This window comes from Motacilla alba, chromosome 1A (genome assembly GCF_015832195.1).
Source record: "Motacilla alba alba isolate MOTALB_02 chromosome 1A, Motacilla_alba_V1.0_pri, whole genome shotgun sequence".
Classification (NCBI taxonomy): Eukaryota; Metazoa; Chordata; class Aves; order Passeriformes; family Motacillidae; genus Motacilla; species Motacilla alba.
The window spans coordinates 61,062,670-61,076,237 of record NC_052031.1 but is presented as its reverse complement, the minus strand read 5'-3'; the positions used below and the strand labels follow the sequence as shown (position 1 = coordinate 61,076,237).

At 42.3% G+C, this 13,568-nt stretch overlaps 1 protein-coding gene across 5 annotated transcripts in view; it reads right to left on the bottom strand.

Moving 5' to 3' along the window:
• Window positions 1-8,588, bottom strand: part of CAPRIN2 (caprin family member 2) — a 33,151-nt gene extending 24,563 nt beyond the window's left edge. For 4 of the 5 annotated variants that reach the window (XM_038155188.1, XM_038155191.1, XM_038155192.1 and 1 more), the window contains exons 1-5: window positions 8,566-8,588; window positions 7,152-7,414; window positions 5,398-5,460; window positions 2,216-2,302; window positions 146-384 (exon numbers count right to left, since the gene is read on the bottom strand). In XM_038155188.1, the coding sequence (XP_038011116.1) occupies window positions 146-384; window positions 2,216-2,302; window positions 5,398-5,460; window positions 7,152-7,400 (638 nt within the window). In that variant the 5' untranslated portion in view covers window positions 7,401-7,414; window positions 8,566-8,588. Of the gene's footprint in view, window positions 1-145; window positions 385-2,215; window positions 2,303-5,397; window positions 5,461-7,151; window positions 7,415-8,478 lie in introns of all 5 variants that reach the window. The other variant, XM_038155190.1, reaches the window with a different exon arrangement.
• Window positions 8,589-13,568: the final 4,980 nt, after the last annotated feature.

Genomic DNA, 13,568 nt, shown 5'->3' with positions numbered 1-13,568 from the left:
CTCATCTCAGACAAAAGCAAGTGTACTGAAGAGAATTTTAATTAATGTTCCAAAACATGGTATTTAAAGACATGGCAGTGTCAAACAGAGGACATTTACCACAACAAATGAAGCATACTAATTAGACAAAAACCCCTGAACTTACCTCAAGTTCTCATTTCTTTCAGGACATGTCAGTTTTGCAAATCTTATGAGGTAGTCTAGTTCTTTAGAAGGCAAGTATATTGCACCATTCACACCACCTTTGAAATCTTTCTGAACATGCTCTTGAGTGAAGTTCTGCAGCACATACTGGACTTGAAGTATTGTACGCAGCTTCTTCTTCTCTGCTTCAAGCTTCAATAGACTCTCTCTCCGCTGAGCCTTCTTCTGTGCTTTCAGCAGCTATTTTAATGCAAAATTCAGCAATTAAACACAATTTAGTGTTTAATCCCATTTAGTAACAAGATTCTAGGACAAAACATTGAGTTCTAGTATTGATTATCCTACAATGAGGAAACCAACTATTCATTTTGTTTAAATAAGAGAAGCTCCTAATTCTTCAGATATCCGGAATCTTTTAAGCTCCTTTGGAAGAGCTCCCCATTTATCTACTAATTGTCTACACATCTAATTTTCAGTCAAACTGGATACTGGTAGCTTCGCTTGTGATATGCTTTTGTGATATCTACACCCTGATTATGCCTGCTAGTTGTTTTATGGTGACAGCTTTTAAAGAAATTGATAGAATTGATACCAATGCATTGATCTAGGCCTAGCTGACCTTTAACAATTACCTCTCTAACAGAGTTAGAGGCAGAAGTTGTCTCAAGTTTCTCCTAGTAAGTTTCTCCTTCACTTTTGAATACCCCAGCTTAAAGGATACAGCAGAATCCTAGAATTATTTCTGTAGGCAGAAGGCTAAAACACTCAACAACATGAAATTACAGAACACATACAGAATATGCATTCAAGTCTCTCATCATGTACTAACTACCCAGCAGAAGCTATCCAAGTAACTGCAGAATTTAAAATGCCTCAAGATGTGTCACAATCTATAAAAATTTTGCTCCCTACAACACACTGCAAAGGATGCAAGGATGCTGTTGCCAGAATGGCCCCTAGTGTTCCAGTAATGGCTGTTGGCTGTAGAATCCATATCAGCAGAAGCAGAGCCAAGTTAAAAACAAGGTGGGTTAGCCTTTAAATACAGCATAAGTTCAAGAACAAACATGCACTGATAGAATGGTGGATTACTTAAAACACCTGCACAAAGACACACTGGGTCACAAAGTACCAGTCCTTCAGCATTCTGTAGAAATAATGCCAGAGCAGTGACTAATCAGGTTTAGTTTCCCTACCACTACCTTGGATCAAATCTTCTATAAGCGTAGAATTTGTTTGAGCCAAGAGACCAGTTTCTCCAAAGATAAAACACTTGCTTGCATAAAAATAATGTATGGAGTGCCTTAAATCCTGAACAAAGACCTAAATAAAGCACTAAATCAGTGTCTTGCCACAATTAGAGACAACTACAGCAGATTGGGTAGCAAACTCCACAGCTTCAGTTAAATTTTACTGAGGGATGTACTTCTCATTGAAGTCAAAGTGACTTCAAACCAGCACTTTTCCCTCACCAGAAGCAGTAAAAAAATTCATTTTGGAAGGGATCTTGGGACATTGTCTAGCTCAGCTTCCAGAAAGGCTACAGTGAATCAAGCCCAGATTGCTTGGAGCATGCTTCTAATGTTTAATCACCCACTGAGTGACCATTTCCTCCTACCTGGTTAGCATCTATTTCAAGTAATGACCATTGCTTCTCCTACCACATCTCTCAGCAAAAATCCCAGCTCCACCCTTTCAGTATTTGCTGTCTGAAGGATAGTAGTGCATCTCCTGGCAAGACTTCACTTCACCAGGCCCAACAGGCCTAGTGGCTCCAGGCTCTTCACAGGTCTCATTTTCCAGGCCCCAGCCATTCAGGGGCCCCCCACTAGAGTCACTGAAGCTTCTTTAGCCTTTGCCTACCAAGTGATCAGAAACAGACAAGCACCAAATAATCAGTTCTCTTTAATCAACTTCTCCTCAGCCTATGCCTAAGCTTCACTGCTGCAGAGAAACGAGACAGGAACCTCCTAGCAAGGGGTGTACTGGAATAGAAGTGTAGCCATTAAAGTAGTAGCACAAAGTTTTGCAGTTACCTCCTGTTAATATAGAGAAAAATAGTTATACTTACATCTTGGCTTAGCCCTGAAAAAGTCTTCTGAAGCTCCTTGGCAAATTCCAGGTTGTGCACTACTTCATCATATTTCTCTACTGCCTCCTACAAAGGAATAGATAAAAATGGATTTTTCATGCCAAAGACTACTGATTGCAACTCTATTGCCTTGTACTTAAATTCTCATTGTGAAGTTGTCATTTAGTGTTATTTTCTGAAACTGTAGCTTTTTAAAGGTACTGTGTCTGTGGCTGATACAGGTGAATTGTATTTGCAATTAAAGTAACTGTCTGAGGTGCACTTCAAAGCCAGCTCATTACCAGACAGGTATCCTACAAGTTTGCCTATATAGGTCTTGGCAATCAGAGGTAAACAGCTATTTAAAATCAGACTGGTCTAAAAGCCTGGAAGGAATACAGAAGAAATTCAGCACAGATCTTCTACCCTCATGCTTAACTGAACACTTTTAAAGAAAATTTTTTCAAACTTTAGACATATACAAGCCAAGCCATACTTCCAGAAATAAGTCTTTGCAATTTAGTTTAGTCCACAAAAGAAGCCATGTTCCTGTCTTCACTAATGACTTCAACCAGTATTTTACTGGCTAGTCTTCAAAAATACTAATTGCAGTATATTAATAATTGCACTTTGATATACTCCATTTATAATGGGTCAGTTAATTTCTCTAAGTTCCCTTGACAGCTCTGAAGATAGCAAAATGCTGTAGGTCCAGACACGCTGCCCATATCTTCACACCACAAGGCATGAAGTAACAAGTTTAATTCCAGTTGTTCACATGTGCTTGACACCCAATTTGATTTATACTCCTGACATGATATCACAGGTTTTTCTAGAACAGGCCCATCAGTCTAATATAAAGCTCTTTCACAGCAGTGTTAGCATTTAGTGTTTCATCAGTGCAGTGACAAAAGCTTAATCTACTGTCCCAATAAGATCTGGGACATCTGCAAAGTCCACATGTGTCCCTAAGCAACTGGAAAACAAGTTACATGTTCATTTGTTCAGCTTGATTTCTCAGTTACTTTTATTCCCTTTTTTGTGACATACTACACACTACTTGGACTAAATGCTACTCAACACAAAGTGCAAGCTCTCACCTGGTGCTTTAGGTTTGTCTTCACACAATTTACCTAGCAGCTTTGAAGTACTATTTAGCAATTCACTTAGCACTTGAGAGAATGACTCCTAAGAACCCAATGCCCACACATTTGAGGAAGACTCACAATTAACACCAACAATTTACTAGTCAGGTTACAGTAATTGTGCTTCTAACAACACAAATTGCAGAGTAAAAACTCTGCACCTGAAAACATCAAGAACAGCTACCACTGCTCTCATGACAGGCTGTAGCTCAGCCCACAGGAAAGCAATAGCTTTCTTCTGTCACACCTGTTATTAACATTCATTAACAGCATGCTGGAAGAACAGTACTGAGGAAAATCTGCTCAGCTTGCAAAACAGCACAATAAGCTGCTGGAAGCTCCTCATTTTTGAAACAAATGTTTCCTAATGTAAGGCTAGCACACACATTAGGTCTGGCAGGCATGCCCCATAAGTAATTACAGCTTTAATCCAAATTGCTTGCAAAACAAGTTCATCACCAGACATGCACTTCTTCCTCTGTGTGAGAAAATTAAAGCTATAGACAACATCAAATTATATTGGAACACCACTGTATTATAAGGCAGTTGGTTTCTTTAGGTGTTAAGATCTATTAAGCTCTACTCCAGCTTCAATTTGTATATACACCACAAATTTGCATCTGAAAGTTACAAATGCAGTATTTCTATATCTTGACCACTGAAGCAGGGGACTTGAAGCAGGGTAAATATTGAGTGCATATGTGCTTCTACAATGGTCACCTTAATCTGACTACCACTTGTCAGTTCACTATGAAGACTGAATCTAGTTCTCCATTTTAGTAGCCTAAGAAACTCCAGAAACTGGGATGAAGACACAAACTCAAAAAGTGAAGCCCAGCTAGGAATACTAAAAACCAGTAACCAAGTTAATGCCATTTTCCAAACACTGTCACCTAACAGCTTTTCACAGTCCAGAGCACATACCAAAGCAGTCAATACATCCAAGACTATTCCAACTTACAGAACACTGTTCAATAGTCTCACTGTTCATGGCAGCAAACAGATTGTGAAGAACACCGATGATCTAAACACAAAAGTTTCTTGCTCACCTGATTGAAGACTGAGTTGAGAGGAATTGAAAGGTCATCAACCTACTCCAAACCATCAGATTTAATTAATTTACTTTTGCACTTGATATGGCAAGAGACCACATCAGATTTCATAATTAAGTACTAAGTGACAATTTCCTCCAACAGGTTTACTCTACTTCTAAGAAGGTACCATTTTCCCCCTCTTATCCCACATATGTATAACTCTTTTACAAATGATTCACAGGAAGAAAATAGAATTTGTGTTCTCAGGCAGCTGCACTGTGATAAAGTTAGCAATCAGTGACATTTTTCCAGCTGGTTCATTAGCAGGATCAGCACCATCACTGAAGTGTCAGTACCCCTCATCAGACAATTACTCTTTAGCATGTGTCCACTACATTTTAAAAATGCAACTCCTAGATTAGTAGTGCAATAAACTCTTTGGATTATGTGACACTCTTACTGAGCTCTGCTAAAGTTCTCATGTTACAGAAACTTGGTTTCAGATCTAAAATGCATTCCAGACCAAGACAAAAAAGAGCCAGCACTGTCAGTTATATTAACAGCTACTTGTAACCAACAGCCCTGTGCAGACAACAGGCAATTTCCAGTAATAGCTGCTAATGAAGAAATCATGAAGATTAATTAGCCACCTCAGGATTCTTGAGGCTTGGGTCCTAACACTGCACTGCCATATAGATCAACTGTACACAGACACCTCACTAAGAAACAGAGGTGCAGGAGCACTGAAGCTGAAAGTCCACAGAGCAAAGATAAACAGGGATCTTCTATTCCTTCAGGGAACACCATGAAGGTTAAAACAGACAACAGAGCTTATGGGCTCAACATTCAGCCTGACAACCAATAATTGGTAATTTGGCTTTGTGAAAAATACCTTTAGGTACTGCTTCTATAAAAACACCCTCATCTCCTTCAGCAACCCATCCTTCCTGCCAGATCAGAAGTTTTTTGAGGCCTTCCACTCATGCATAAAAAGCAAGCTTACCAATTGGTCTTGATTGAGGGCTTCCCCCTTCTTCAGACGATCTTTGTAGTCTTCTAGTTTGAGCTGCAGAAAATTCAAAGAAAACATTATACAGAAATCAATACAAAAAATTAAGCAAGGGGTATGAGTGAAATACTGTAACACAGAATAGAAAACCTCCTACTTCCTCTTATTTCTGGAGAAAGGAACACAGAGTTTTGCCCTGTCTTTGATTTGGCAATTTCAGTCTGCAGGACTGTCTACTTCCTTTCCCTATCACTGATCATTCAGTTCTTACTTGCTACTTTTGTTTCATTTAAGAACTATTAATGCATTGATCCAAGATCTTTAAATGGCTTCAAATACATCCAGTGTCCTTGTTTAAGGTAGGCTTGTTTAGCTTTCTCAAGTCAATGCTGGAATTTAGTTATATTATCCTTGAATAATCCTTGTTATGTCTTTCAAAAATCTGGCTTTAGTTACATCAAAAATTTATAGCCCTGTTCCCTAAGAAAGTGGAGAAGTGCATTCAGGGAAGAAATGAGATTTATTTCCAATATACCAAAGCAGTCTTTAAATACTGATGTAAATAATACAAAACGAAACTATTTGGTACTGCAAAACTTCTTTAGGGAAAAGAAAGGTGACTTTACTGCCATGAAGTCAAATACTATTCCATTTGTGTATCTAGAGCTTCTCTGATACAGTACCTATAGGAGTGTAAGACTAGAAATACTTTCTACTCATTTTAGTAAGTCACAGTTTTATTTGCTGATAAGGACATACTATTATTCATGTGAAAATCAAAGGTACCAGAGAAATTCACAAGAAGAAGCTCCCTTGGACAGAATGAGAATACAACACAAAGTTGTTTAATCACACAAAGCAAACATGCTTGTCTGATGTTATTCAAAATTACAGCATGATGCATGACATGAGACAGCAGTAATACTGCATCTCCTGCAGGAGGATTCAAGTCCCCTAAGCACATGGCCAGATGTCTGATCTACTCTCTCTCCTTGCCCTAAAACACACAGCTTTTCAGACATGTAGAGTAGCACAACATATTCACACAATTGCTTTACTTGTAATCCTGATCCAGCACTGAAAGCAACAGCACCTTTACATCTTTTATCCCACGGAAAAGAACATTCTCTCAACTCAAAACCAAGCACACAGTCACCTGCCAATCAGCTGAAAAGCCTTAGAATGCAGAAGTCTGACTAGCCACAGCTACAATGTTTTAGGTGTATAACTACCTTAGTTATTATTCTTATTAACACTGTTCTGTCCCCCCAGCCTCAGGAAAGCAGAGGTCAAAATGGGAGATCAAGTTTTGGAGGATTTCTGTACAAAAGTTTTCAAGTCAATAACGTTTGCTTGTATTTAAAATACATAAGTCAAATATTTATGCAAAATAAAGGGCAATAGATATTTAATATAATCTGACATTACCACTGTCAGAGGAAATACTTGTTATAACTTCCAATTTCACAAACAATTTACATCTAAATTAATATCAGATGCATATGATTGATGAAAGATTTCTGCAAGACTATAAACACATTTAAATCAGATGCAAGTTTGTTCTGAACTGATTTGGTCAAGAGAAGCATCTTCAGTTTTGATCAACATATATTGGCTCTCTATACACACACATAACCTTATTCTAGCTGTTAAAAATAATGGAAATGACATCAAATATTATTTTAAAGGCAATGAGCTTTACTATCGGCAGCTTCAATAGGTGCCATAGGCAAAAAAAAACAAGTTACCTTCTTTTTCTCGATGTTCCTGATCTTGTGTTTGAGGCAGATGAGCCCGTTGTCGATGTAGATCTCGTAGGCCTGGGAAGGAGAGGCCGCCGTGCTCAGCGCGGACTGCAGGGGGCTGGCGGGAGCCGGGCTCTCCCCAGCCGGGGTCACCTGCTGCTTGGCCGCCTTCATCCTCTTCTCCTCCCCTTCCTCCGACCGGCCTGAAGGTGATGATGGACGATGGAAAGGGGCTTGGGAAAGCCGCACCATTGAAATGGATGGAGCTGCAAAGAAACTCTTTCATTTAGCTCTCTCACACCCTGCTCCCCCTTTTAAAGTTACGTCTTTTCTTGTCACATCACGCATTCAGAACATTTAGCCACAAAACTGAGCCTCGGGAAGGACCGACCACAATTTTTCCACGCTTCTCCCTCCCTTTCAAAATATCTGTAGCAAGAATTTCAAAGCAAGGCAAACTTCGTATTGTTCGCAGCCTCCCCACCCATCCAGACACCAAAAATACTTTACATAGGCAGAATTAGACAGCACAGGGGATGATTCCAGAAACTCAGTATAGTGACCATATAAAACTAGGCAGGTTTCCTGCACACATCACCCACAGGGGAAAAACTGCAAGCAAGCAATTGCAAATCACACCGCCAGCCTGGCATCCGGGCTGCAGCCTGAATGAAAATTTACAAGGGCCATGCCTGAAGGTGTAGCCCCTCTTTTTCTCGCTCCCCTTAAATCGGTTTTACCCTTTCATGACCTCCGCAGCAATCCAACCAAGAACTTAAAGTCAATTCAATTAAAAAAAAAAAATCCACACAGACAAAAAAAAAAAAAAAAAAAAAAATTAAAAAATGCTTGATGAAGCAAACTAAGCCAGCTTAGTAACAACAGCATCATTCCATCATTCTTCGTGAGGAACTCGTCCCTGCCTACACCCATCCAAAAATCGTGCCTGTGCCACGGCAAGACCCCGGCTTCCATTGGAGGGGCTGTAACCTTGAGCAGAGTTTCTGCAAGACATGCTCGGCCACCCTCATCTTCAACTACTTACGGACACCTGCTCCTGGAAAGCAATGACACCACAATTCTGCCCGCCCGCCGCCGGGGAGGCCGCACCACATCACCCCAGCGGGCAGCCAGGGCAAAACCCGCCTTTCCCCGGGACAGCCTCCGCCGCCGGGGGAGCCGGGGCGAGCCCTCCATCGCGTCCTTGCCAGGGATGGGCAGGGAGCGCCTCCCGGGGGGAGAAGGGCACGGCCGCCACGGCTCCCCGAGCGGGGCGGTGGCGGAGGAGCGGGAAAGGGACGAACAGCGGCTCCTTCCTGCCGGGATTCACCTCCTCCGCCTCCCGCGGCCGCCGCGCTGCGGGGCCCGCGCTCCGCCAGCCCCACACCGGCCGGCTCGCTCCCGCCTCCCCGCTCACCTCGGTGCCCGCACACGCTCAGGCCCGCCCCGCCGCCCGCCCCTCGCCTCATATAGCGGCGGGGCGGGGCGGCTCCGCGCCGGTCACCGCCCGCCTCCCAATGGCCGGCGCCGCCTCACCTGCCCGCCCGCCCTGCGCCGGGCCTGGAGGGCGGGGCGGCGGGGCGGCGCCCCTGAAGGTCGGGGCGTCCGCCCGGCAGCTGTGGGGAGTGTTCGGGCAATCTCCTAGGTGGGGTGTGCCGCTCCTGCAGGGACCTGAGCGAGGCCGCTGGCGGGGCACGGAGCCTCCGGGGAGAGTGGCCCTGTCACCGGCTTCGAGGGGAACGGAGGTCAGGTGTGCCACTCCGCCATGTGCGTCCGTGAGGGCGAGGTTTGGCTCAGGGCCCTGGCAAAGCCACGATGCGCTGTCGCATCGCGTGTATCGCAGCAGCCTCTCGCCACAGTGAGCCCTGGGCAGACGGGCAGCGCTCTCCGAACAGCCCCACGATGCGGGCTCCATCCTCCCAGTGCAAGGGGATCCCCTCGGCTTCTGCCCGTTCCCATCCCACTGTTCAGTCACACCCTGTGGCTGGTGTGATGAGACGGGAAAAGTGTTGGTCTGTGCCTGTAAACCAGCTGAAGGGCACCTCTGGGCCCATAAGAAGTCCTGGAGGAGACCTGCAGGACTGTGGGTCACCTTATGTAGCAAAAAAAAGTGAATGTCCTCTAATAATCACAGAATCAATTAGATTGGCGTCCAGCCTATGACTGAACTGTACACTAGACCGAGGCACTGAGTGCCACGCCCAGTCCTTCCTTAAACACCTGCAGGGACACTGACTCCACCACCTCCCTGGGCAGTCTGTTCCAATGTCTAGCCGCCCCTTCTGTGAGGAGATTCTTCCTAATGTCCAACCTAAACCTTCCCTGGCACAGTTTAGGCCCTATCTTCTCATCCTATCCCTTGTTACTGGGGACAAGAACCCAAGTCCCCACCTGGCTACAGCCTCCTTTCAGGTGGTTGTAGAGAGTGATAAAGTCCCCCCTGTTTCTCCTTTTCTCCAGGCTGAACACCCCCATCTCCCTCAGCCACTCATTGTAGGACAACTCAATGCCACCCAACTGTGTAAACTCTTGATAACTAGTAAAAGCACTTGAAGTGAATTGATTGTAAAGCAGTCACAAACAAACTTCTGGTAACCCCTAACAATCACTGCTATGGAAGGTATGGAAGGCTGCAAGACTAGGGAAAACAGACCGTCTAAAGATCAGAGGACTAAGCTGGAAATCTGTTTTCTGTGTTTCTGTTTTTGTGGCCATTACCACAAAGAATAAATAAACTATATGGTAAGTTCATAGCAATCCTGAAAGTTGTGAAAATAATGAAAATAGAGACATTTTGAAAGAGAGAAAAGTGAGTTAGTGAGGAAGGATTGCAAAGACAGGTTTTACAGAACACAAGTATTCATGTAGGACAATGGATGGATGAGAGAACAGGGGAGGAAAGGTTATACATAAGAAAGATTGCTTTTTTAAATAAAACAAGCAAATGGTACATGATTCAACCAATAAAGAGAATTCACAGAGTATCACAGATTCAGATTCAGTTGTATGCAACCACCTGTAATATCCACAATCTTGCCACTTCTCAATGTGTCAAATTCTTTAACCACATGTCCCAAAAGTCTACATTTTTTTAAAGCCCTGGCTCCTAGAATGGGGTCACTTTGTGAGGCAGTTTTCATGACTGAAAAGAAATGCTAATAAGTAAGACACAGCTTGTGTCTAGGATCAGCAGTGTGCTCTGAGAGTCCTTCCAGTAAATTTCTGTGGGGTTTTTGCAAAGCTAACATGAATGGGCTAGATCCTTGCAAAGTAATTATAAAATGAATGATCAGTTAATGCATTTGTTAATAATAAGTCATAATTAATGTTCATACGCCTGGGACTGTTCTGTAAGTCATAGTGAAAAACTGCTTTATAGTGCACTTTTACAATTATTTGTATAAAAGGAAAAATCAAAAGGAAAAACCATACAAGACAAATCCATATTTAAAATCAAATAATATCTTAATTTCATTTTTTGAAAATAGAGAGTAGCTAATTGATACTAATGCTATATACATTTATAATATATCTGTAGTCTCTAGAGCACTGTAAAGAGCATACTAATGTGGTGAGGTCAAGTCCAGTGAAGTTAGGAAATGGCAGGATTAAGCACAGCCTAAATTAATTTGTTTAATGCCATCTTGCAGATCCATTGTGAGATCATCTCTAAGATGATCATAGGTTATGATAGTCAAGCCATGCATCAGTCACAGCCATGGGGATCTGTGCCTTTTTCTCTAGGATCAGAAGGGGAATACACTCTAATGGCTGAAGACAATTGTTCTGTTCTTTTTGTCATGTTTGACTGATTCTGCTTATCCCCTCCCACTGGGACTGCCCTAATTTTTCCCAGTCCCAGAAGTTTATCCCACTCTCATTTTTCTCAGATTCCAATTTCCACTCCTGAACCCCAGGCTCAGTTTTTCTCCCCAGGTCTGCATGTTGTCCAAGTCACAGGCTCCTTTGAGAAGTAGGATCTCCTTTGCACACAATTCCAACCCTTTGCCCAACCACTTCCAGCTTTCCCCACCCGACTCCTTATCCAGCCCACTAAACCCCTCCCTAATGCCAGTGGCATTCAGTGCTAGCTGTGTCCCTCCAGCTGCAGTGGGCCAGCCCCAGCCAGCTGTGGTGAACACTGAGACCAGGTTCCCATTTTCATTCCCTACCATCCCTTCTGTTACTGCATTGAGAAACTCCAGGAAGTCGATGTGTAGAATAAGATCAGCTCCTTGTTAACTTCAGCAGAGAAAGAGAGGCGGTGAAGATGTTGGAAAGATTATCCACCGATGGACTAGAGAAACCTGCTTCAGTCATGGAACATATTTCAGACAGGAAAGCTAAGGAATTCTGGATCCAACATGAGATGAATACATTAGGTGTCACAAAGAGGATTGTTAGTCAGAATTACACCCAATTTTTTCCTTCCCAATTTATTGGAAGGACCTGGAGAGGAAATATGTTGCTACAAGGCTGTTTTATGCTGCAAGGAGTTTTTTCCACATATAAACCCTGTAGCTGCCTGTCTGCTGTTCAGAACTCAGAGCCAAGAGGTCTGGAGAAAGTTTGTTCCACTCAGTGTCCACCATTGCCTTACAAAAGCTGCTGCATCTCACAGTGATTTCTAACCTCAGAAATGCTTCTTAAACATAAACTTCTCCCTTTACACTCCAGCTCCTTGTCTTCTGTGTTTTTGTCACAAGATCCTGATTGCAGTTTCCTTGTATAGAAACTTTTCCTCCTTTTTTCCTCCATGTTCAATCCTGCCCAGCAAACTGGTTCATGTTCCTGCTCTTTGCATGCCAACAGTGCCAGGCATTTCCATTCCATTTCTTTTCCAATTGCCAGACGGTTTCAGTTGCCTGGTTCACTTCTCACCTCACCAGAATTCTAGATTCCTTTCCATTCCTCTCATTTTGCTTTTCTTTTTTTTTTTACTCACTTTCTGTGTTTTCATCAGAAAAATTCTCCCAAAATTTTCAAGGGAAAGAAGAAAAGGAGCAACAAAATGAAATAGAAATAGTTACTGTGCTGGGAAGCAGCCATTACAAGCTTAGCCAAATTTCACCTACGTAGCTCCAGGCCAAACAGCATGTGTTTAATTAAAGTCCGTGTTAACACCTATAAGATCTGCAAGGGAATGGAGTTATGCTGCCTGGCAGAGGCTGAAATTCCTGTTTCCAGGCTGTGGATTTCTGGAATTTCAGTGAAAGTGTAGAAAGGATCCTATGAACTGCCTGTTTTTTCAATCCCATCAGGAATCGCCAAAAGATTGGGGTTGGATGGGACATCTAAAGATCACTTAATCCAGGCCCTAGTTCATCTCAGCTCAATTTGAAGCACTCACCCAGAATGAAAGAGTTCATTTGGAACAGAAAAAGTCTTAAAGCAAAAGCAAATTTTAAAAGTTCTGGGCAAGCTTAGTAAAAAGAGGGCCCAGCTAAGCAGAAAGATTGTGTGATCTGAGCAGTGGAAGCAGCAGCACCTGCCTCTGTTAATGTCTCTGTCCTTGCTTAGGAGTTAATCAAACCTCAGTAGCAAAAGGGGAAATGTTGCAGAGCAGGTGTTCAGATGGGATTTCTTTATTGTGTGTGCACGAGGGAAAAGTTTTTTTTAAAAAATCACTAATTTGCAGCTGTAAGATTAAAGAGTCATTTGCCTGTAAATACTTCAAAACAGGGACCAGTCCATGAAAGTGGATTTATTTGAGTCAGAAATATTTCTTTTTGATACATTGATACATGACCGCATGTAGAATGTTATTTTCTCCACAACACCTCTCCTATCCCTTTTTACTGTGCCTGGCATGGATGTGGCCTTAGAACAAAGCTGGGCTGTGCATTGAAACAGTTGAGTTCAGGATACATTTCTAGGTTTTGCCAGATTTAGAAGATGTACAGTGAATGAGCAAAATAACTGCAGGAAAAATATTTTTATTTTGCATAATGCAAGTGACCATTGACTTTTAAGCTAAATTAAGCTATCTCTGCTACAAATTTCTGAGGAATTTTACATGGATGTGTTATTCATTTACTAGATGAATTAGGATCTGATTGGAAGTACAGAGCATTCACAGCTGCAACTAGCATAAACAAAGGGGATGCTTTGAGCATAATATGATTCTTTGAATACAAATATCCTGGAGATTGAGGAATTATGTCTTGAATTATGTGCTCAAAGTTAGTAGCATCTGTGACTTTTGCCTGTAGAAAAGGGGGATAATCCCACCTCCACCATTCACAGGAATGCTGATTAAAAAGTGCCCAGGTTATTTGTCCATTTGAAACCAACAGTGTCTCTAAAACAGACTTTTTTTTTTTTTTTTTTTTGTTAGTCTGTGGGAAAATGTTTTCTTTTTCCTAAAAGGAAAGGAGAGTTCTGTGGTGGAAAGAGTTTATTGAAAAGAGGAGCTATAAA